General features: G+C 42.8%; 1 protein-coding gene and 2 pseudogenes across 2 annotated transcripts; all 3 read right to left on the reverse strand.

Moving 5' to 3' along the window:
- LOC122906647 overlaps window positions 1-15,552 on the reverse strand; it is a 42,550-nt pseudogene extending 26,998 nt beyond the window's left edge.
- Window positions 11,143-12,263, reverse strand: LOC122911883 (annotated as a pseudogene).
- LOC122911871 (DLA class I histocompatibility antigen, A9/A9 alpha chain-like) lies at window positions 11,143-20,808 on the reverse strand. 2 transcript variants are annotated; one of them, XM_044256985.1, is made up of 9 exons: window positions 20,695-20,808; window positions 20,156-20,413; window positions 19,660-19,950; window positions 18,881-19,156; window positions 18,656-18,760; window positions 18,210-18,242; window positions 18,025-18,072; window positions 15,734-15,799; window positions 11,143-12,374 (listed from the first exon to the last, which is right to left on the reverse strand). In XM_044256985.1, exons 1-8 carry the CDS (start codon window positions 20,765-20,767, stop codon window positions 15,738-15,740), a joined length of 1,146 nt encoding a protein of 381 aa, XP_044112920.1. In that variant the 5' UTR covers window positions 20,768-20,808; the 3' UTR covers window positions 11,143-12,374; window positions 15,734-15,737. The 2 variants fall into 2 exon arrangements, with proteins under 2 accessions (XP_044112920.1, XP_044112912.1); XM_044256977.1 differs by lacking the exon at window positions 11,143-12,374 and adding an exon at window positions 13,422-13,807.
- Between the last annotated feature and the right edge of the window lie 3,425 nt (window positions 20,809-24,233).

Below are 24,233 nucleotides of genomic sequence, written 5' to 3' on the forward strand. Positions count from 1 at the left end.
GAAAGAGGAGAGATCACAACAAATACTGAAGAAATACAAAGAATTATAAGAACATATTATGATCAAATACATGTCAAAAAATTAGACACTCTAGAAGAAATGGATGCATTCCTAGAGACATATAAACTGCCAAAACTCAACTAGAAAAAAAAAACTGAACAGACCATCACCAGCAAAGAAATTGAAGCAGTAATAAAATACCTCTCAATAAACAAGAGCCCAGGGTAAGGTGGCTTCCCAGGAGAATTTTACCAAACATTGAAAGAATTAATACCTATTCTTCTGAAACTGTTTCAGAAATTAGAAATGGAAGAAAAACTTCCAAACTCATTTTATGAGACCAATATCACCTTGATCTCCAAACCAAAGACCCCAACAAAAGCAGAATTATAGACCAATATCCCTGATGAACATGGATGCAAGAATTCTTATCAAAATACTAGCCAATAGAATCCAACTGTACAGTACATGGATTATTCACAACCAATTAGGATTTACTCCTGGGATGCAAGAGGGGCTCAACATCTGAAAATCAATCAGTGTAATACACTACATTAATAAAAGAAAGGACAAGAACCATATGATCCTGTCAATAGATGCAGAAAAACCATGTGACAAAATACAGCATCCTTTGTTGGTTAAAACAACTCACAGTGTAGGGATAAAACGTACATACCTCAGGGCACCTTGGTGGCTCAGTGGGTTAAGCCTCTGCCTTCAACTCAGGTCATGATCCCAGGGTCCTGGGATCAAGCCCCGCGTCGGGCCCTCTGCTCAGCGGGGAGCCTGCTTCCCTTCCTCTCTCTCTCTCTCTCTCTCTGCCTCCCTCTCTGCCTACTTGTGATCTCTGTCGTCAAATAAATAAATAAATAAAATCTTTTTTTTTAAAGGGTACATACCATAATCCATTCACAATATCATTAAAGACATCTATGAAAAACCCACAGTGAATATCATTCTTAACAGGGAAAAGCTTTTTCCCCTACGGTCAGGAACATGGCAAGGATGTCCAAATCACCACTGCTGTTCAACACAGCCATCTGACAACAAAAAGAAATAAAAGTCACCCAAAATGGCAAAGAAGTCAAACTCTTGCTCTTTGCTCTTTGCAGATGACATAATACTCTATATGGAAAACCCAAAGACTCTACCCCAAAACTGCTAGAACTCATACAGGAATTCAGTAAATCAGTAAAGGATAATTCATAAAGGATAGTTCAGTAAAGGATATAAATTCAGTAAAGGATAGAAAATCAATGCACAGAAATCAGTTACATTTCTATACACCAATAACAAGACAGAAGAAAGAGAAATTAAGGGGTCGATTTCATTTACAATTACAATGAAAACCATGATATACCTAGGAATAAACACAGCCAAAGAGGTAAAGTCTGTATACTCTGAAAAGTATAGAACACTAATTAATGAAATTGAGGAAGACCCAAAGAAATGGAAAAAAGTTCCATGCTCAAGAATTGGAAAAACAAATATTGTTAAAATGTCTATGCTACCTAGAGCAATCTACACATTCAATGTAATTCCTATCAAAATACCATCCACTTTTTTCACAGAAATGGAACAAATAATCCTAAAATTTGTATGGAACCAGAAAAGACTCCAAATAGCCAAAGGAATGTTAAAAAGAAAACCAAAGCTGGTAGGTTCTCAATTCTGGACTGCAAGCTCTATGTCTAAGCTGTCATCATCAAGGCAGTGTGGTACTGGCACAAAAACAGACACATAGATCAGTGGAACAGAATAGAGAGCCCAGAAATGGACCCTCAACTCTGTGGTCAACTAATCTTAAACAAAGCAGGAAAGAATGTCCAGTGGAGAAAAGACAGTCTCTTCAACAAATTGTGTTGGGAAAATTGGACAGCCACATACAGAAGAATGAAACTGGATCATTTCCTTTCACCACACACAAAAATACTCAAAATGCATGGAAGTCCTCAATGTGAGAAAGAAATCCACTAAGCACAGGAAGCAACCTCTTCAACCTCAGCCACAGCAACTTCTTCCTAGAAACATTACCAAGGCAAGGGTAGCAAGGGCAAAAATGAACTATTGGGACTTCATCAAGAGAAAACTCTTTGCCCAACAAAGGAAACAGTCAACAAAACCAAAAGACAACAGATAGAATGGGAGAAGATATTTGCGAATGACATATCAGATAAAGGGCTAGAATCCAAAAGGATTAAGTTTAGAAGGAACTTATAAACCCAACACCCAAGGAACAAATAATCCAATCATGAAATGGGAAGAAAACATGAGCAGTCATTTCTCCAAAAAAGACATCGAAATGGCCAACAGACACATGAAAAAGTTCTCAACATTACTCAGCATCAGGGAGATACAAATCAAAACCTTAATAAGGTACCACTTCACACAAGTCACAATGGCTAAAATTAACATGTCAGGAAATGTTGGCAGGGTGTGTAGGAAGGGGAACTCGCCTACACTGTTGCTGGGAATGCAAGCTGGTGCAGACACTCTGTAAAACAGTATGAAGGATCCTCAAAACGTTGACAATAGAGCTCCTCTCTGACCCAGTAATTGCACTACCATGTATTTACCCCCAAAATGCAAATGTAGTAATCCAAAGGGGCACCACACCTCAAATGTTTATGGTAGCAATGTCCTCAATAGTCAAACTATTGAAAGAGTCCAGAAGTCCATCAACAGATGAATGGATAAAGAAGATGTGGTATATATATAATGGAATATTATGAAGCCATCAAAAAATGAAATCTTGCCATTTGCAAAGATATGAATTTACAGCCTTGCACAGATAGGGGAGAATGGCATGTTTCATAACCTTCTCAGATAATTATAGATATTCATCTTAGTTAGACACTATATTACAAATACACAGGTTGTACTTTCTCTAAGGTTATTGGCAAGGTGGAAATTGAAACAGTATCATTGACTATGTTCTTCTCTGTTACATTAATATCCCTAACCCATCCTGCACATGGAATGGATTTTTTTACTATTGCATGACTTTTTTTTTAAGTACTGTGTTTCTGGAAGTTATATAGGTGCTCCAGTGTTGATTAGACTGGAATAGAATTATCAAAAAGTCATATTTGTTTTAATATTTAATATTACCACAGATCCCAACAAAAAGTTTTGTCATTAGAGCTATCAAGTTTATTGGTGTTTTCCAAAATTCTGATTTTTCTCTTGAGAGCTTACTTTTGATCAAGGCAGCAAGTGCTCTCAATTTTCATGTGAGTTTATTTTCATGAAAGGATAGGTTCCTGTTCATTTTCCAGAAACTGTCTGTCAAATAACCCAGTCTAAATATTCCAAGTTTCTGTGTCATTGATTCTTTCAGGTAAAAATGGTATTCTGTATGGGGTACCTGGGTGGCTCAGTCATTAAGCATCTGCCTTCAGCTCAGGTCATGATCTCAGGATCCTGGGATCGAGTCCCGCATCGGGCTCTCTGCTCAGCAGGGAGCCTGCTTCCCTCTCTCTCTCTCTGCCTGCCTCTCCGTCTACTTGTGATTTCTCTCTGTCAAATAAATAAATAAAATCTTTTTTAAAAAAAAGAAATGTAACTGATTTCTGTGCATTGATTTTATATCTCGCCACCTTACTGAATTCCTGTATCAGTTCTAGCAACGTTGGAGTGGAGTACTTTGGATTTTCAACATAGAGTACCATGTCATCTGTGAAGATTGAGAATTTGACTTTGTGATTGCTTTGTGATTTGGATTTTTTTTATATCTTTTTGTTGTCTGATTGTTGAGGTTAGGACTTCTATTACTACAGTTATGAGAGGGAACATCCCTGTCATGTTGCTGACCTTAGGGGAAAAGTTCTCAGTTTTTCCTATTGAGAATGGCATTCACTGTGGGCTTTTTATGGATGGCTTTTATCATATTGAGGTACGTTCCCTCTATCCCTACAGTGCAGAGAATTTTAATCAACAAAGGATGCTGTACTTTGCCACATGCTTTTTCTGCACCTATTGTGAGGATTATATGGCTCCCATCCTTTCTTTTATTAATGTGGTGTATCACATTGATTGGTTTGCAGTTGTTGTACTGTCCTTGCAGCCCAGGAATAAATCCCACTTGGTTTTGGTGAATAATTCTTTTAATGTTCCAGTGGCCCCTATTGGCTTGTTAAGAATTTTGGCATCCATGTTCATCAGGGACATTGGTCAGTAATTCTCCTTTTTGGTGAGGTCTTTATCTGGTTTTGGGATCAAGATAAGGCTGGCCTCATAGAATAAGTTTGGAAGTTTTCCTCCAGTTTCTATTTTTTGGAACAGTTTCAGAAGAATATGTATTAGTTCTCCTTTTAATGTTTTGTAGAATTCCCCTGGGAAGCCATCTCTTGTTTGTCAGGAGATTTTTTATTACTGCTTCAATTTCTTTCCTGGCTATAGGTCTGATCTGTTCAGGTATTCAATTTCTTCTTGTTTTAGTTTTGGTGGGTTGCATGTTTCTAGGAGTGCATCCATTTCTTCCAGATTGTTCAACTTGTTGGCATATAGTTGTTCATAATATGTTCTTATAACTGTATTTCCTTGGTGTTGGTTGTGATCCCTCCTCTTTTATTCATGGTTTTATTTATTTAGGTCCTTTTCCTATTCTTCTTGATAAGTCTGGGTAAGGGCTTCTTGACTATTGTTAATTCTTTCAAATAACCAGCTCCTAGTTTCATTGATCTGTTCTACTGTTCTTTTGGTTTCTATGTCATTGTTGTCTGCTCTAATCTTCATTATTTCTCTTCCCCTACTGGAATTAGTCTTTATTTGCTCTTCTTTTTCCAGCTCCTTTAGGTTTAATGTGAGGTTGTGTATTTGAGACCGTTCTTGTTTCTTTTTTAATTTGTGTGTGTGTGTGATTTTGCTTGTTTTGTTTTGTTTCATTTTTTCAGTATTCCAAGATTCATTGTTTATGCACCACACCCAATACTCCATGCAACATGTGCCCTCCTCAATACTCACCACCAGGATCACATAACCCCTCACCTTCTCCCCTCCAAAACCTCAGTTTCTTTCTCAGAGTCCATAGTCTCTCATGGTTTCTCTCCCCCTCCGATTCCCCCAACTCACTTCTCTCCATCTCCCCATGTCCTCCGTGTTATTCCTCATGCTCCACAAGTAAGTGAAACCATATGATAATTGACTCTCTCTGCTTGACTTATTTCACTCTGCATAATCTCCCCTAATCCCATCCATGTTGATACAAAAGTTCAGTATTCATCCATTCTGATGGAGGCACAATATTCCATTGTATATATGGACCATATCTTCTTTATCCATTTGTCTGTAGAAGGGCATCTTGGCTCTTTCCACAGTTTGACGATTGTGGCCATTGCTGCTATGAACATTGGGGTACAGATGGCCCTTCTTTTCTCTACATCTGTATCTTTAGGGTAAATACACAGTAATGCAATTGCAGGGTCATAGGGTAGCTTTATTTTTAATTTCTTAAGGAATCTCCACACGTTGAGATACCACCTTACACCAGTTGGAATGACCAAAACTAACAAGACAGTAAAAAAGTGTTGGAGAGGATGTGGAGAAAGGGGAACCCTCTTACACTGTTGGTGAGAATGCAAGTTGGTTCAGCCACCTTTCTTGTTTCTTTTATCTCTCATTTTCTTTTTTTTGACAGACAGGATTACAAGTAGGCAGAGAGGCAGGCAGAGAGAGAGAGAGCGGAGGTAGCAGGCTCCCTGCAGAGCAGAGAACCTGATGTGGGGCTCGATCCCAGGACCCTGGGATCATGACCTGAGCTGAAGGCAAAGGCTTAACCCACTGAGCCACCCAGGCGCCCCCTTTCTTGTTTCTTTTTTTTTTTTTTTTAAAGATTTTATTTATTTATTTGACAGAGAGAGATCACAAGTAGGCAGAGAGGCAGGCAGAGGGAGAGAGAGGAGGAAGCAAGCTCCCCGCTGAGCAGAGAGCCTGATGCGGGACTCGATCCCAGGACCCTGAGATCATGACCTGATTGCCTTTGCTTTATCACAAAAGTTTTGAACTGTTGTTTCCATTTTCATTTGTTTCCACGAATTTTTAAAGTTCTTTTTAATTTCCTGGTTGTCCCATTCATTCTTTAGTAGGATGATCGTTTTCCTCCATGTATTTGTGTTCCTTCCAGATTATCTTTTATGATTCAGTTCCAGGTTTAAAGCAGTGTGGTCTGAAGATATGCAGGGAATAATCTTAATCTTTTGCTACTGGTTAAGACCTAATTTTGTATCTATTCTGGATAACATATTATGGACATCTGAAAAGAAGGTGTATTCTGCTGCTTTGGGATGAAATGCTCTGAATATAACTGTTTAGTCCTTCTGGTGCCATGTGTCAAGGAGAGTCATTGTTGTCTTATTGACTTTCTGCTTAGATGATCTGTCCCTTGGTGTGAGGGAGATGTTAAAGTCCCCCAGTATGACTGTATTATTATCAATTTGTTTCTTTACTTTGGTTATTAATTGCTTTACATAATTGTCTCCTTCTACATTAGGGGTATAAATATTTACAATTGTTAGGGATTTTGTTGTATAGACCCCTTTATTATGGTATAGTATCCTTCCTTGTATCTTATTACAGTCTTTGGCTTAAGGTCTAATTTGTCTGATAGAAGGATTACTACCCCAGCTTTCTCGTAATATTCATTACATGATAAATTATTCTCCCCCCCTCACTTTCAATCTGTGGTGTCTTTGGGTCTAAAATGACTCTCTCATAGACAGCATATCAATGGGTCTTACTGTTGACCCAATCTGATTCCCTGTGCCTTTTGATTGGGGCATTTAACCCATTTATATTCAGAGTTATTATTGATATTTATGAATTTAATACCATTTGTATTACTTTTAAATTCACTGTTTCTGTATATTGTCTCTGTTCCTTCTTTGTCTTTTTTACTTTTTGAGCTCTCTCTTCACTCAAAGGATCCCCTTTAATAATTCTTCCATGGCTGGTTTGGCTATCACAAATTCTTTTATTTTCTCTTTGTCCGGGAAGCTTTTTATCTCTCTTATTCTGAATGAGAGCCTGGCTTGATAAAGCATTGTTGGCTGCATATCTGTCCCATTTCGCATGTGTAATATATCATGTCAGTCCTTTCTGGGTGCCAGAGGCCTGTGGACAGGTCAGCTGCCAACCTTGTGTTTCTACCTATTTAGTTTAAGGACCTCAAGTTCTGAGCTGCTTTCAGGATTTTTCTTTATCTCTGAAATTTGCAAGCTTCACTATTATATGTCAGGGTGTTGGCCTATTTTTACGGATTTTCAGGGGGTTCTCTGTGCCTTCTGGACTTGAAAGCCTATTTCCTTCCCCAGATTAGGCATATTCTAAGCTATAATTTGTTCAAATAAACCTTCTGCCCCTTTCTTTTTCCTCTTCCTCTGGGATCCCCATTATTCTAATATTTTTTCACTTTATGGTATTGCTGATTTCTCAAATCCTACCCTAGTGATCCACTAGTTGTTTATCTCTCTTTTTCTCAGCTTTCTTATCCTCCATCACTTTGTCTTCTATATCACTGACTCTTCTGCCTCATTTATTCTAGCAGTTAGAGACTGCATTATTATTGTGTCTCATTGATAGCCTTTTTTATTTCACCCTGACTCAATTGTAGTTCTTTTATTTCTCTGGTAGAGATACTCTAGTATCTTCTATGACTTTTCAAGTCCAGCTATTGTTTTTATAGTTATTGTTTTGAATTCTAGTTCAGACACCCTACTTATACCCTGACTCAATTGTAGTTCTTTTATTTCTCTGGTAGAGATACTCTAGTGTCTTCTATGACTTTTCAAGTCCAGCTATTGTTTTTATAGTTATTGTTTTGAATTCTAGTTCAGACACCTTACTTATATCCATATTGATTAAATCAGAAAAGAACAGAAACCACAAGGGGGAAAAAAAGTGAGAATAAAATCAAACAAGAAGTTGAACAGAACAATAAACTAGATCCTGGGTGTACATTCATCTGTTTGTTAGAAAAAAACTAGATCCCAAAATAGGAAATAAAGAAAAAGTTATATGTATACACAAAAATAAGTTGAACGCGGAGCGCCTGGGTGACTCAGTGGGTTAAGTCTCTGCCTTCGGCTCAGGTCATGATCTCAGGGTCCTGGGATAGAGCCCCGCATCTGGCTCTCTGCTCAGCAGTGAGCCTGCTTCCCCCTCTCTCTGCCTACCTCTCTGCCTACTTGTGATCTCTCTCTCTCTGTGTCAAGTAAATAAATAAAATCTTTAAAAAAAATAAGTTGAACGCAATGAAAGGAAGCCAAAAATGAAAAAATATATAAACATAAATGTAAAAACGAAAATTTTAAAAAGACTTAAAAATACAATTGGTAAATGGCAAGATTTCGTTTCTTTTGATGGCTGCATAGTATTCCATTGTGTATATATACCACATCTAGAGCATATCATGCTTAGTGAAATAAGTCAAGCGGAGAAAGACAACTATCATATGATCTCCCTGATATGAGGAAGTAGTGATGCAACATGGGGGCTTAAGTGGGTAGGAGAAGAATCCATGAAACAAGATGGGATAGGGAGGGAGACAAACCATAAGTGACTCTTAATCTCACGAAACAAACTGTGGGTTGCTGGGGGGAGGGGGGTTGGAAGAAGGGGGTAGGGATATGGACATTGGGGAGGGTATGTGCTTTTGGGTAAATTGGAAGGGGTGGTGAACCATGAGAGACTATGGACTCTGAAAAACAATCTGAGGGGAGTGAAGTGGTGGAGGGGTGGGAGGTTGGGGTACCAGGTGGTGGGTATTACAGAGGGCACGGCTTGCATGGAGCACTGGGTGTGGTGAAAAAATAATGAATACTGTTTTTCTGAAAATAAATAAATTGGAAAAAAAAAGAAAAAAAATACAATTGGTAAGAAAATAGCTGAAAGGGAAATAAAATTTAAAACTGAAGGACTAAAGAATAAGGGGGAAAACCACAGATGGTATATAGTTCTTTCTCCAAGGGCTGGAGTTTTGCAGTTCTGTATGATCAATAAACCCGGTATTCACCAGAAGTTCCTGCTGGTGTTCTGGGGGATGGGTCTATTGCACTGATTCTCAGGTGTCTTTCCCCAGACAAAACTGCATTCCCCCCCTTTGCCAGGGGGCCCGGGCTCAGTGTAAGCAGTTCTGGAGCCGATGTGGGGGGTATAAGTGAAGGCACTGTAATGTCTAGATCTGGAGTTGAAATTTCATGTCCCCTACTCTTCAGTGAGTTCTCACAGAAAGGCAGTCTGTCATTCTTATCTCCCTGGTTTCCATCAGAACTCTGTGTTCACCCAGCCTGTGACTAGTCATTTCTATATCAGGCATATGACCCTGTTTTGTGCCTCCAAACTTTACAGATCCTTACAGAGCACACCAGCTCTGCTCCTCCCAGGGAAGGGAGACTAGACTCCATGGTCCTGCTGCTTGCTGGGCCCCTGCTCAGACACGATCACCCAACTGTGCCCAGGTGGGTGGTTTATGACAACACCCCTGGACTTGCTAAGTGCAGTGGGCTTCTCAGTTCAATATCTGGGAACTCTGCTCCACTCAGGCACCCCCATTCTTCCTGTGTCCCTGAGATCCTGAGGCCATTGTCCCACCTGGGATTCCACCCATCATCGCTCCCTGAGCACCTTTCAAGCAGGGATGTCCCTCATCAGAGCAGACTTTTCTGAAAGTTCTGATTTTGCGATCTGCTGATATATCACTTTCCATTAGCCAGCTGATGGAGGCTCACTCCCCCAGTGGATTACCTTCCCATGTATTGCCTCAAAAAGTGATAACTTTTCTATGTGTAGACTTGTAGTAATTCTTTCTCAGATATCCAGTGGATTCCACAAATGTTCAGAATGATTTGATAACTATCTAGCAGTCATAAAATGAGGCCCAATACTCTCTAACATTATTTATGTATATGTTTCCCTATAAATATATATATTCATAATATATAAATACAATTTATATTTAATATTTCATATTACTTTAATCATAAAATATATATTAATATTTATCTTATATTTAATTTATATTTTGTATTATATATTAAAATTTATATATATAATTCTCCTTGACTATACATATGTACATATATATTTCCATATAAATATATATAGTTTCAATTAAAACAACTTGGATTCTGTTGTTGAAAACAAGGAGTGATAAATCCATGACGGAATACTTTTGAAGAGCATGGATTCAGAATTGTCTTCCAGTTTTATTGAGATATAGTTGAAATAACATTTTATAAAGTTAAGGGCACAACCTTTTAATTTGATATATTTATGTACTGCAAACTGATTACCACCAGAACAGCTAAGACCTGCATCGTGTCATTTACGTGTGTGTGTGTGTGTGTGTGTGTGTGGTGGAAACTTTTAGGACTTCTTTTTAGCAATCAGACTTTTTTTTTTTATGTTCAGCTGATGATGACTTCCTTCATCTGCCACCTGGCTGTGCCCCACAGAGGAGAATATATGTATCTCCCAGCTTACCTTGCATTTTTCTTCCTCAAAAAAAAAAAAAAAAAAAAACAATAAATGTGTCTGTATGACGTCTTCCCACAATGAATGCTCTCCTCAAGGACTTCAGTGCTTCCCTATCTGTGGAACCACATGATGACTTGTGAGTTTCTTACCAAATACTCAGGTCTCTCCACAGACCCACCACCTTAGAATGTTGGGCATGGGCCCAGGACTCACTGATGTGATAAGCCCTACAGGAGAGGCTGATGCCCGGGATCCTGCTTCCTGTGCTCACTACCAGTGTGGGATCTGAAGACCAGCAGCAGCAGCATCAACCCTGTTATCAACCCAGCATCTCATGCTCTACCCCTGACTGTCTAGATCTTCATAGCCCAGGAAATTCCCACACACACTGAAAGCTGGGTCTCCCCGGTCTCTGTGCCTTCTAGATGCAGAACCAGACTGTGCATTGCACTCTGGGTGTGCGCTCTGGTCAGCCTGCTTAGCCCTGAGCAGTCCAGGGATTGGTCCTATTCATTTCTCTTCTATGGTTCTCATCCCCTTGGTGACCTCATCTCTGCTGAAGGCTCTAATCATCATGTATACGCTGTCACCTCCCAAATCTATTTCTCCAACCCAGATATTTCTCCTCCCCTGCACTATCCAACTGCCACCTTGTTTGAATTTCCTTCCTTTTTCTTTTTAAGACTTTATTTATTTATTTAAAGAGTGAGCATGAGCAGGGATAAGGCAGAGTGAGTGGGAGACAGATTCTCCAGCACACTCCATGCTGAGTGGGGAGCCTGATGCAGGGCTCAATCTCAGGACCCTGAGATCATGACCTGAGCTGAAATCAAGACTCAAATGCTCTCTGGACTGAGCCACCCAAGCACCCTATCTCAATTTTTCTAATTACATCCATTTGTAGTTGTCTTTCAACAGTTTCAAGCAGAGGGCTCTCGCAGCTAAAATACAGCTTCCGTTCTCTTTACTGCATGTGTATCCCAGCATTGAATAAATAAAAACTTGAATAAATAAAAAATAAATAAAAAGACTTCAAATCGTCTCCTTCATGGGAATCTTCCCACAGGAAGAAATGGTAGCGTGCTGAATCCTTGGGACTCCTCCTTGGCAAGTCTTTCAGTTCTGTCTTTGTTGTGTTGGCCAAAATTATAATTTCATCTTTCATATCTATTTCCAACTGCACACAGTTGAGCTGGTACTTAATGTTTCCAAAGCTTGAAAAGCTTCTCAAGAAATAGGAAATGTTACTCCTTGTAGTGTTTGATGCTTCGTGTCCACACCCATGTCAATTTGTGCCTCATTAATTTTAATCTGTCGTGATTCTTCCTCAGCTGCAGTCAATGGGGCAGGAGAAGATTGTGACAGAAGATTATGTTTTTTATATCCGTGTAATGATGCATCTTCCTTTACTGTTCCAAACACTTCATCTGTAACGTGGCCCCCTCCAAACTCCTTTTTCAGAGTTGCACAGGTTCCTACATACAACATATTTTGATGATCATGAGAATGTTCTGGAGACCAGGCAGTGAATATCCACTCATATCCTTGGGCATTCTGAGGGTTTAAACTGAACACTATGTTGCACAGCTGTTTGTCCTCCAGGAGGGGTAAAACAAAGGAATCATAATCCTTACCCCAGGAACTGGAAGGCAGACTACATGATGCAATCACAAGTGTCTCATTTTCAACAGATATTTTTAGAACTCAATATTTTTCATTTCTCCTCTGGCAAAAGTATCTTTAACATCTTCACTTGCTTGGAGGCGGGACTGATGGGATGTGGCAGCCATGGGCTCCTAGATCTGGCACTAAGTCTGTGCAGAGACATTTCAGCTTGAGTGGCATGAGTGTCACCCAAGTGTCAGGAGCAGCAGAGACAACAGTTCCAAGGCTCAGGTGTCCTGCATCAGAGGAGTCATGACATTAGCACCCTCAACTGACAACTTCCCCAGTTTGCTGTTCAGGGAGACAGTGTTTTGGGAAATAATCCTGGTGTTTTCCTTTACTTGTCAGTAGAACCCTTCATTTTCCTATTCCTTGGCTTCATTGAGTTTTTGCTTTGAACCCACCAAGAGGTGAACCCAGTTGTGGGTAACACAACTGTCAACCTGAGAACCTCAATTGCATTTTTTTAAAAGATTTTTATTTATTTATTCATGAGAGACAGAGAGAGAAAGAGGCAGAGGCAGAGGGAGAAGCAGGGAGTCTGATGTGGGACTTGATCCCAGGACCCTAGGATCATGACCTGAGCGGAAGGCAGATGCTTAACATCTGAGCCACCCAGGCACCCCTCAACCACATTTCTAAATGACATCTCAGATTAAGCATGTCTCTCTCTCTCTTTTTCTTTTTTGAGATAAAGAGCATGTGTGTGTGCAAGCTGGGGGAAGGAACAGAGAGGGAGAGGGAGAGAGAATCTTTTCTTTTTAAAGATTTTATTTATTTATTTGACAGAGGGAGAGAGAGCACAAGCAGTCTCCCCACTGAGCAAGGAGCCTGACGTGGGGCTGGATCCCAGGACCCTAGGATCATGACCTGAGCCAGGCAGACCTGAATGGTCTCAGCTATCCAGGCGACACATGGGAGAGAGGATCTTAAGCATACTCCATACTCAGTGAGATGTTGGATGAGGGGCTTGATCTCACAAACCTGAGATCATGAGCTGAGTTGAAATTAAGAGTTCCATGCTTAATAAGTCACTCAGGTGCCCCTCAGCTTAAACATCTCTTAAACTGAAAGTCTGTGGTGTCCCTTCTCACATATGCTCCTTCCTCTCAAGGACTGAGTGAGAAAGTCCCTCACAGTTCTCAAAGCCACTGACAGTGAATCAAAAGGTACTGCCAATTGGTTATTTCATGGATGGTCTCCCCTTCCATCCCTGGCTGACTGGATCCCTTAATAGTTTCTGAGAGAAGGGCTGGTCCCCTAGACCAGTCACTCTTCCTGTAGAGGATCTGAAGAGCCAAGATTTAATTAATCCCCGGTCTCCTGAGCCCTGGGAGAGACAGCAGGTATTCAGGAATCTATTCCATTTACCCCCCTCCTTATGGGAGTGCAGCCACAGGCTGTGCAGAGATCTGGGAAGTGCTCAGGTGTCTCCTAACTGTGCACTGCAGCGTCTCCTTCTACTTCTCCAGGCACCTGCGGGGCCACTCCATGCACCTGCCCTCCACGTAGTTCCTCTCACACTCTGTTGCACCTGCCCAGTGATCTGCGCCGCCGTGTCCACCACAGTCCAAGAGTGCAGGTCTTCTTCGGGGCGAGATAATCTGTGCCGTCATCGACCAACTGCCAGTGTCCACCAAGGAGAGGCCCTTGAGACCCCACAGCTCAACTGTAGGTCAACCGGAAAGTGAGACCCTGGCCTTGCCCCAGAGGCAGCCCCAACCACACAGCCTCCCCACTCCGCTCTGCTCCACATTTCTGGGTGGTGACTGGTCAGAGCCAGTTTCCAAAGGTACAACAGAGAGAATTCCCTGGGTGGAGACTCCCGGTGGGTTCTGAGGCCTCCAGATGAAGCTCCAAACCACAGCCAGGAAGACCCGGCCAGCCGGTGGGAAATGGGGAGTCTTATGACCTGTGGTCTGCCCAGCCTCACTGGATTGGCCTCACTCTGGTTGTAGCAATTCCTGTGTGGCTTCAACCTACAGTAGGACGGTATATCCCATTCCTGCCTCTGTAGCCTCAAGCCTCTTCTGTGGCCATCCCCAACATAATACCAAAACAGAAAAAAGTTAGATTCCACTGTTTGCTCCAAAAAGCTGATTAGGGGAATAGTTCCAGGAAGTAAGCATTCAGAGATGTTCCTTACACTAAACTAAGAACCACTTCCACTCCTCCCACCTGACTATATGCACCTCAACATAAGAAAATGACATGTAAAAAAAAAGAAAATGACATGTATCTCACATCACATGTCATATTGACAAAAAAAATCCTCCCTTTTCTCTCCAAGGTGGGGAAAAACCCACATTTAAATGTGATTTAAAAATCCCACCCTGCCTTCTCTCCTCTCCAACCTCAGCAGTTCCAGATCCGGCTGAGCACCAGACTCACTAGAGGGGCTTCTCAGAACACACGGCCCTCTCCCCAGACCCACAGACTCTGAGCATTTGGCACAAGGTCAGGGAATCACCTATTTAACAAGCCCTACGAGCAAGGTTGAGGCACAACCACGGGGAATCCTAATCTACATTCTTGCTGCTAACAGTGCGATGGGAAGACTAGCAGCAGCCACACCTTTGGAAAATACAGAATCTCATACTCTTACTCCACACTTTGTGAGCCTTAATAGGATGTCTGGGAATTCTCTGAACAGGGAGGTTTGGGACTCCCTGGTCTACGCATGGAGCCAGGACTGTGCAGACTGCTCTGTGTGGTCTGATCAGATCTCTTAGCACTGGGGGGTCCAGGGTTTGGTCCTTGTCCCTTTCTCTTCTACAGCCCTTGCCCCCTTGGTGACTTCATCTATGCTAAAGACTAAACATCATTTACATGGTGTCACTTCAAAATCTATTTCCCAGCTCAGACCTTTCTCCTAAATTCCACCATCATCCACATTTCTCTGATGGCCAAGCCAACTCCTTCACTTACATTTCTAATAGATATCTCAGCTCGTCATATCTTCATGGAATGCTTGTGTGTCCCCTCCTCAAATATGCTCCTTCCAGAGTCTTCCTCATCTCTGCTGACAACAGCTCCATCTTCCCACTTGCATAGTCCAGAATTTGGGGGGTCCTCCTTGACTCCTCTTTCTCATACCCAAGATTGTGCTGAAAAGCCCATCTACAGATTGTATCCAGAATCCCATAACCTCCCACTCTTTCCACTGCTCACACCTCACTGGAAAAAACAGATTATCTCCAGCCTGGAACATTGTACCAGTTTCCTACTGCTCTCCCCAATGCCTCAGCTGCCCCCTTCCTCCTATTCTGTTCCTAACACTGCAGACAAAGTGATCCTTTCAAAGGACAAGTTGTACCATATCCCTCTTTTGCTCAAACCGTATTGTAATTCCCATTAGAGCAAAGAACACTCAAGCAAAGCTTGACATCCTCTAAACTTACAGTGTCTGGCCATGCCTGTATCTCGTCTTGGTTACTCTCTACTCCAGCCATACTGGCCTCCCTTCTCTTCCCAGAACACCCAGACACACCTGCCCTCATGCATTCATACTGGAATTTCCCCTGTCTGGAAAATCTTGTCCCAGACAATCTCATGAATAATTCCTGGGTCCATCAAATCTTTTCTCAAAGCTCACCTTTTCAGGGACACCTACAGTGAGCCCCCAAGTGAAAACAGCCATCTTTTGATAGAAGATATTGTTCTAAAAAATAAAGACAGTCAACAGACACATGAAAAGATGCTCAATATCACTCATCATCAGGGAAATACAAATCAAAACCACAATGAGCTATTACTTACACCTGTCAGAATGGCTAAAACCAACAATGCAAGAAATAACAAGTGTGGAGGTGATATGGAGAAAAGGAACTCTCATGCACAGTTGGTGGGAATGTAAACTGGTGCAGGCGCTATGGAAAACAGTGTGGAGGTTCCTCAAGGAGTTAAAACTAAAATTATCATACAACCTAGTAATCCTATTATTGGGTATTTACTCAAAAAAAATGAAAACACTAAATTGAAAAGATACATGCACCCCTATCTTTACTGAAGCATTATTTACAACAATAAGAAAGCAACCCAAGTGTCCACCGATAGTTGAATGCATAAAGAAGATGTGGCATATATATACAATGGAATATTATTCAGCCATCAAAAAGAATGAAATTTGGCCATTTGTAAAAACACAAATGGAGCTGGACAGTGTTATGCTAATTAAAATAAGTCAGAGAAAGACAAATATCATACGATTTCATTCATATCTGAAACTTAAGAAGCAAAACAGATGAACAAAAGAAAAAGAGACATCCAAAAGAAGAGACTCTTAAATACAGAGAACTGGTGGTTGAGGGGAGGTGGCTGGGGGGAGGGGTGAAAGGTATGAAGGGGATTAAGAGGACACTTGTTATAGTAAGCACTGAGAAATGTATAGCATTGCTAAATCACTATATTGTTTACCTGATATTAATATAACAGTCTATATAAATTATACTTTAAATAAATGCATAAAAGTTTTAAAATTTTTTTTAAATTTTCAAAAGTTTCTTTGTTCATGTACTACATTCCCATATATATTTTAAAAAACAAAAGCCATTTTTCCTGTCCCCACACCACAACTCTGGATCACCTACCTTCTGCATTTTCTCATAGCATTTCGGACTTTCTGACCTAACTCCTCCCTCATTTTCTGCCTATGGTGGATAGTCTGCCTCTTCCCACTGGAAGAGGATCCCAGACTCTGGGACCATGAAATGAGCCAAAGGCAGACGCTTAACTGACTAAGACACCCAGTCATCCCTTTGTAGTTTTATTTTAAGAGATGCTTTTGCTTTCACCATTTTTCTACATTTTCAATTTTGTGATTTTTTTCTTTATATCACATCCATAATATATATTCAATAATATATATTTCTATATTTATATGATATCCTGGTTATGTTATAGTTCATATCTTATGATTCCAATACTGAATTTTATGAGCTTCTTTATACTATCTATTCTTTCAAAAATGATTCACTCGTGTATTTTTTCCATTTAATTTTTATCTTTTTCTTTCTGTAATTATTTGTGTAAATTTTTGATACACAGGTTAAATGCAGATTTCTGTAGAGAAATTTTCTTTCCCTTTTTTAAAGATTTATTTATTTGAGAGCGAGAAGGAAAGAAAGACAATGGGAGAGAATCTCAAGCTAACTTCCTGCTGAGCAGAGTCCTACAAGGGGCTCCATCTCAGGACCCATGAGATCATGACCTGAGCCAAACCCAAGAGTTGGACACTTAAATGACTGAGGCGCCCAGGTGCTCCTGCTTCTTTCTCTTTTAAAGGATTTCTTTTTTAAAAACTTACTCATTTTTGTTTGTTTATTTTCAGTAAGCTATGTCCAACATGGGGCTTGAACTCAGGACCTCATATTCAAGAGTCACCTGCTCTACCAACTGAGCCAGTCAGCTGTCCTGAATTTGTTTCTTTCTTACAATTTTTGGATCATCACCAATCCAGGACAATTATAAACTAAACTAATGACTTGAAGTTATTTTGCCCCAAAATGGTAAAAAAAAATAAAATAAAATTTTGACTAAAAATCACAAAAGGGTTAGTCTGTGATTACAATTTTTTTGCAATAATTGTTTGCTCACTTTCTGCTCTCAAAGGCAAATTTCCTTAGAATACTCTTGTACTTGAAAATAGAGAAGACTTTAATATGTTTCACTCTTTTCTGGTGATATGAACTTAGTTTCCCATATTTTCAGAGAGGCAGTGTTTCTCATGCTCCTTGCATGAATAAGCTCTGGGCGTCATTTCCTGTCTATTAAGGTCGCGAAACTGAGAAACCAAGCTGAGATTTTCCAGATTTGAAAAATGTCCTAAGGATCAGAACAGTATTTCTCCCTGTCTTATCACCCACTTCAGGGTCTCCAGGGTCTCACCTTTAGGAGCCGGGAGAGACACATTAGAGACCTGGGCACTTTCATCGCCTAGGAGAGAACAAACAGGATATGGTCAGAGACCACAGGTCAGGAGACTAAAGGAAGAGCTATGGGGTGAGTGGGCTCCCCATGGGGTCCTGTCTACACTATCCCAGGGTCTCAGGCATCACCCCCTCCATATTTACTTGCAGCATGAGAGTAGCCTCGTCTTCTTCTTTCTGTGGAAAGAAAATAATCATGTCAGAGGCCTGGAACAGGCCCGGGCCATGAGATCCTAGAGGAAGCTTCTGGCCCTGATTCTAAATGAAGTTTGCAGAATTCTGGCTGAACACCCAGGACACGAAGTAAAACATGAAGAACAACATGTGGGGTCACTGGGTCTGGGGTCTGGGGTCACAGAGACCTTCTTCTCTGTCCTGTGACTGCTGGTCCCCACCACCAGAATTACCAAGATGAAAATGTGTCCTTCATTGTCACAAGTGTTTGCTACACACTGAGTGTAGTGATCAGCTCCAGAGTGGGCAAGTCCATATGTGAGGATGGTACTTCCCGGTAACACGGCAGGACAGTCACCTACCTAGGAAACCCCCAGAGGGACAAGAAACTCAGATTCCCCAACTCCCATTCCTACCTGACCGCTTCTTCCTCCAGATCACAGCTCCAATCACCACAATGACCACAAGGAGAGCCAGACCAGCAATGATGTATGTGAGGATGGTGGGATGAGGAGGCGGCTCTGGAAAGGGAAGGGAAGGTGAGGCATCCAGAGCTCTGGTAATTGTCCTGACCCTACTGAAGTTCTCCAGAAGGACTTCTGCTTTCTCTGAGAAGAGGCTCTACTCCAAATCTTCCTTACCCCATCTCAAGGTGATGGGTTCAGGCAGTCCCTCATGCTGCACATGGCATGTGTATCTCTGCTCCTCTCCAGAAGGCACCACCACGGCCGCCCACTTCTGGAAGGTTCCATCTCCTGCAGGCCTGGTCTCCACAAGCTCTGTGTCCTGAGTCAGGTCTTCCCCATCCCGCTGCCAGGTCAGGGTGATCTCCGCAGGGTAGAAGCCCAGAGCCCAACACCTCAGGGTGACAATACGGTCAGAGATGGGGTGGTGTGTCACGTGTGTGTTGGGGGGTTCTGAGGAGGAATAATCAGAAAATCTAAGCTTGGGTTTACATTTATGGGCCACTGAAAGGGCATTCATGTGACCATCCTGAGGTGGACCCAGCAATTTCGCCAGATGGAAGAAGTTCAAAGCCTAATCACCAACCTAACCTTTGGTATCTCCTAATCTAGGGGTCCTGGAATGAGGGACAGAGACTAGGGTAGGAGGCTGCAGGTCTAAGGGGAAAGCACACTCAAGTCATGTTTCCCAAGGTGGCTGCCAGGGTCAAAGGGAACCTCTGATGGGTTATTTCAGGGATGGTCTCCACCTGTCTCCTGGGAGAGACTGGATTCCTCCATTGTCCTTTAGAGAAAAGCGGCCCTCTGGTGAGTCACTCTCTAGTAGGAACAGGAACACCCAGGCGGACCTCCCTCTCCCCACCCATGGGAGGGCGTTGTTCTGACTTGAGACCATTTTCCCTTCCTGGTGGGAAGCCAGCCCCAGGGGAGGGGAGATCAGGGAGGCCCCCTCATACCTGCCTTGAGCAGCATCTCCTTCCCTTTCTCCAGGTACCTGCGGAGCCACTTCACACACGTGACCTCCAGGTAGTTCCGGTCATGCTCAGTGTAACCTTCGGCCACCCACTTGTGGCGGGTGATCTGCGCCGCCGAGCCTGCCGCGGTCCAGGAGCGCAGGTCCTCATTCAGGTCAATGTAATCCACACCATCATAGGCGAACTGACTGTACCCGAACTGACTGTACCCGCGGAGGAGGCGCCCGTCGGGCCCGACGTCACAGCCGTACATGCGCTGGATGGTGTGAGACCCTGGTCCCGCCCCGACGGGCAGGGGGTTAAATGCAAATGGAAAATAAACCCCCCAAAAGTTCCCTCGGGTTCCTCCCGGTTTTGGGATCTGGGGACGGGAGTTTCCTCAAACTCGGGATGATGCTCGCATCAGGACACTAGGGGAGATCCCGGCCCGTCGGTTGGGGATGGGGTTCGTGACCTGGACCCGGGCCCTGTCACTCACCGGCCTCGCTCTGGTTGTAGTGGTCCCGCAGGTTATTCAGGCTCCCTCGGTAATACCGTGCATTGTGATTGGCGATTCGGGTCTCCTCGTCCCAATACTCCGGCCCCTCCTGCTCCACCCACGGTGCCCGCGGCTCCATTCTCCCACTCCCAGCTCGGCTGTCAAACCGCACGAACTGCGTGTCGTCCACGTAGCCGAGGGCGATGAAGCGTCGGGGCCGGGACGCGAAGGTGTAGAAATACCTCAGGGAGTGGGAGCCTGCGGGGGCGGAGGGGCTGAGACCCCGCCCGACCCTCCTCCTGGCGCGGGGTCTAGGACCAGTTGGAGGCGGCAGGGAGGGCAGGGGGAGGGGCACCGAGTGGGGAGAGCAGGGCACAGGCGGGTTGGAAGGGGGAGCACAGGCTGGGGTGGGGCCGGGGCGGCTGGGGGTCTGGGGCGGGGGCGGAGGACAGGCGCCTTCCCCGGGGGTCCCGCGTCCCCGCCCGGCGGTCCCCTCGCTCCCGCCCCGCAGAGGCCCTTTCCTCCCGCCCCGCACTCACCCGCCCAGGTCTCGGCCACAGCCAGGGCCCCCGACAGCAGCAGGAGAACGGTTTGGGGCATCACGACCTGCATTTCCGGGGTCTGGGCAAACGGCTGAGTCGCAGCTGGGCTCGGAATATATAACCCGGAACTGAAGTGCGGCTGATTGGTCACTCCAGAAACCGGACACCCAAGGGGAGTGCGAGCTAGGGCTGCGTCATGAGTATCCAGGCGGAAGCACCTGACACAGGTGTGAGAGCGAGAAGTGAAACCTGGGAAAATGGGGACTCCCCAACACAGGACTTCTCTTCTCCAGTCACAGCCCTGGGGCAGAGAGCCTAAGAGGCAGGCCCAGGGTCCTGGGACTTTGCCGTGACGCGTCACATATGGCACATATGGCATCTCTTTGTCACACTGTCCCTGAGTCGTGGCCCAGGACCTATGTGTGTCAGTGATTCTCAGAAGTTTTGTTCACAGGGTATCTATACAGTCTCAGAGATGACTGAGGATCCCAAGGTTAATCTTGTGTCTGTGGGTTATCTCTATCAGTATTTACCTAGTAAGATAACAGATTAAAAGATTTATTAATTCACTTAGAAACATATTAACCCATAGCATGAAAACAGAAATATTATTTTTATGAAAAATAACTACATCCGCATATAAGCAGCATGGTGAGAAGAGTGATGTTGTTGCATTTTAAATTTTGCAAGTTTCTTTCTTGTCTGTCTCCTTAGAAAACCCCTGGATGTTCAGATTTCTTTCTGCATTTACTGTGTTGTTTTGGCTGAAGTATATGAAAAAAATTTACAAAACTTGCACAAGCGGGGAGAATACTATGTTTCATAACTTTCTCAGATAATTACAGATAGTCATCTTAGATACTATATTCAGACTACACCGGTTGTACCTTCGCTAAGGTTATTTGCAAAATGGAACTTGAAACAGTATCATCGACTCTGTTCTTCTCTGTTACATTAAAACCCACGGGCCCATCTTGCACACTGAACAGATCTTGTACTAATGCATGATTGTTTGTTTATTTATTCATTTTTTCTTTGAAGTGAAAGATCCTGGAGCCGCACCCAAGAATCAAACAGCAAGCCTCCACTGGATGCAAATTGCAAGAGGTTTATTGATTACACAGGCGCCTGTGGACGCATCAGCCTTTGTGGGCTGAGTGTGTCGGGCTAAGTTGGGGAGCAGATTATATAGGGCAAGGTTGGGGTGGTGGGAAGCGAGTTTACAGAAGCAGATGCTTGGTTACAGGGATTTGATTGGTTAACCTAAATCAAGCATTGTTAGGCACTGTAACGGTTTGTTCTGGTGGGAAGCGGTGGCGGGAAGTGATCCTACAGAAGCAGATATGCATGGTTACTTTGATTCGGGCATGATTGGGCGTTGGGGTCAGGGCGTTCTGGCGGTTCCTTGGGACAGCACTCTGGAAAGTCCCGGTACATTTCGTTTCTCATTTGTCTCTCCTTTTGACAGACCGGGTGACCACAGACAATGTGTTGCTATCAGGCTATGGGGACAATGGGTTGCTAAAACAAACCTTACCAAGGAGGAAGGGGGTCTTTCAGAAGCATGATTGTTTTTAAAGTAATTGTTGTTTTACTAAGTTATCTAAGGCTTCCTGTGTTGATTAGACTAGAATGGAGTTATCAAAAAGTCGTATTTGTTTTACCATTATTGCAGATCCCAACAGGAAAGTTTACCAGTAGTGAGAAGCTATCAAGTTTATTGGTGGATCACGAGTTTTCCAAAATTCTGATTTTCTCTTCAAAGCTTATATTTGATTGATGCAACAAGTACTATTTGCTGTTATATGTGAGTTGATTTTCGTGAAAGGGTAGGTTCCGGTTCATTTTCCAGAAACTGTTGGCCAACTATCCTAGTGTAAATAATCCAAGTTTCTGTGTCATTCATTCCTTCAGGTAAAATTGGTATTCTGTTAAAAAAAAAAAAGGAAGCCAGGTAATTTCACACAAATTATTTTCCTTGGAGCTTATGCATGTAGTGGAATTGCTATACATCCCACATCATCATATAAGACATGGTTAATATGTGGATTTGAGAATAATTAATAGATATACTAATCTTGAATACCTTAACAAGGACATTTTAAAGTGTGACTAGTTTTCTTTTGTTCTGTTTTATGGTTTGGAGGCATTTTATAGGCACGTAGGTATTACATCCCTAGAAAAAGAATCCCAGAATTTTCCCTTGTGTGTGTTTTCATCTTGCTCCTTCAAGTCTATGGTGCTGGTTGATGTTTCAGGACAATGAAACCAAACTGGGGGGCTGGGATCAGAATTTTCTGCCAATTTTGGTAGATCTTTGAATTGTACACCAAATTTGGGACTGACCACTCCACACTTGTTTAAGCCGCCCATGAGGTCCACAGCAATGTTCCCAGTTAGGTAATAAACAGTGATTTCAGATTCTTCAGTGTAACCGTGCTTCATCATCACAGTTAGAAATGGGACATGACTTTGGAGCATGGCCTGATAAGACCTGCCTTTTGCCTCTCTTTCCAGCATTGAGCATCTGCCGAGGTATTCATGTGACTGTTATGGTGGATCAGAAAGAAGGCAGAAAGAGTGCTTCTGGTTTTTTTATGTAAGTAGTGGTGAAGAATAACAGCTATTGCTGTTCACATCCATCACCTCCATTCTTGCTAAGTTTTACATCAGTGTGAATGTCAATATGGTGAAAACACAAATAATGTCTAAGTGATGTTATGAAAATAGTTTAACCTCATGGATTCTGCAAAGAGCCTCAGTGACATCGGCTGCTCCCCAGAACACACTTTGGGAGTGACTGCTCTGAATAACCCTGGGAGAGTCTCCTGCTGGTTCTGCCCTGGCCGCCTCCTCACTCAGCAGAATCTCTTTCCCTGAGCTGCACTTCCTGCCTCTGAAAACCCAGCTTTGACTTGAGCCCCTGAGTGCATCTAGAAGAGACATCACCTCCTGGAAATGTGATGTCAGAGAGGGTCCCCAGTCTGGGAAGGGAGGTGGAGGGACAGGGATTTCCCTTTTGTAAGTGGAGACAGTTTGCCCCTCAAGGTATCAGACTCATACAAGCAACTTTGATTTTGTGATGCATCAGCTTCACGTGTATTCCCCCACGACAGAAATCTGATGTCATCTGTAAGAGAAATCACGTTGGTCTTCTCAGTTTACATGTATCTCACGCATCTGACTCCAGACCCACAAAGCATGAAGCACAGCACCTTCCAGTGCAACAGTCTGTGCAGAAAGAATTGTTCTGTATCCGCGCTGTCCAGTATGGTGGCCACAAGATGCAGGTGGTTCCTGAGATGCAGGTGGCACTTGAAATGGGGCTGGTGTGCTGAGCAGTTGCATTTTTAATTGTTTTAAATTAGTAGGAATTTAAGTAGCCACAGATGGCTCATAGCTACTATTCAGACAGTACATATCTAGAACGCTCTTAGTTGTCAGGATCCTCCTCAAAGAAGAGACTTTGTGACTCGTGGGTGTTATGTGTATTAAATTTACCTTTAAATGGAAGTTATGAATTTGTCTATGTGGGC

Source organism: Neovison vison, chromosome 1 (assembly GCF_020171115.1).
Source record: "Neovison vison isolate M4711 chromosome 1, ASM_NN_V1, whole genome shotgun sequence".
In the NCBI taxonomy this organism is placed as follows: domain Eukaryota; kingdom Metazoa; phylum Chordata; class Mammalia; order Carnivora; family Mustelidae; genus Neogale; species Neogale vison.

What these genes read in the sequence shown, in the direction of transcription:
- LOC122911871 (XM_044256985.1), bottom strand. Translation starts at nt 20,767, where the DNA reads ATGCAGGTCGTGATGCCCCAAACCGTTCTCCTGCTGCTGTCGGGGGCC. An exon ending in TGTGGCCGAGACCTGGGCGG is followed by an intron (nt 20,414 to 20,694) that starts GTGAGTGCGGGG and finishes CCGCCCCCGCAG; the next exon opens with GCTCCCACTCCCTGAGGTAT. An exon ending in CTGGAGGAAGAAGCGGTCAG is followed by an intron (nt 18,243 to 18,655) that starts GTAGGAATGGGA and finishes TTCTTTCCACAG; the next exon opens with AAAGAAGAAGACGAGGCTAC.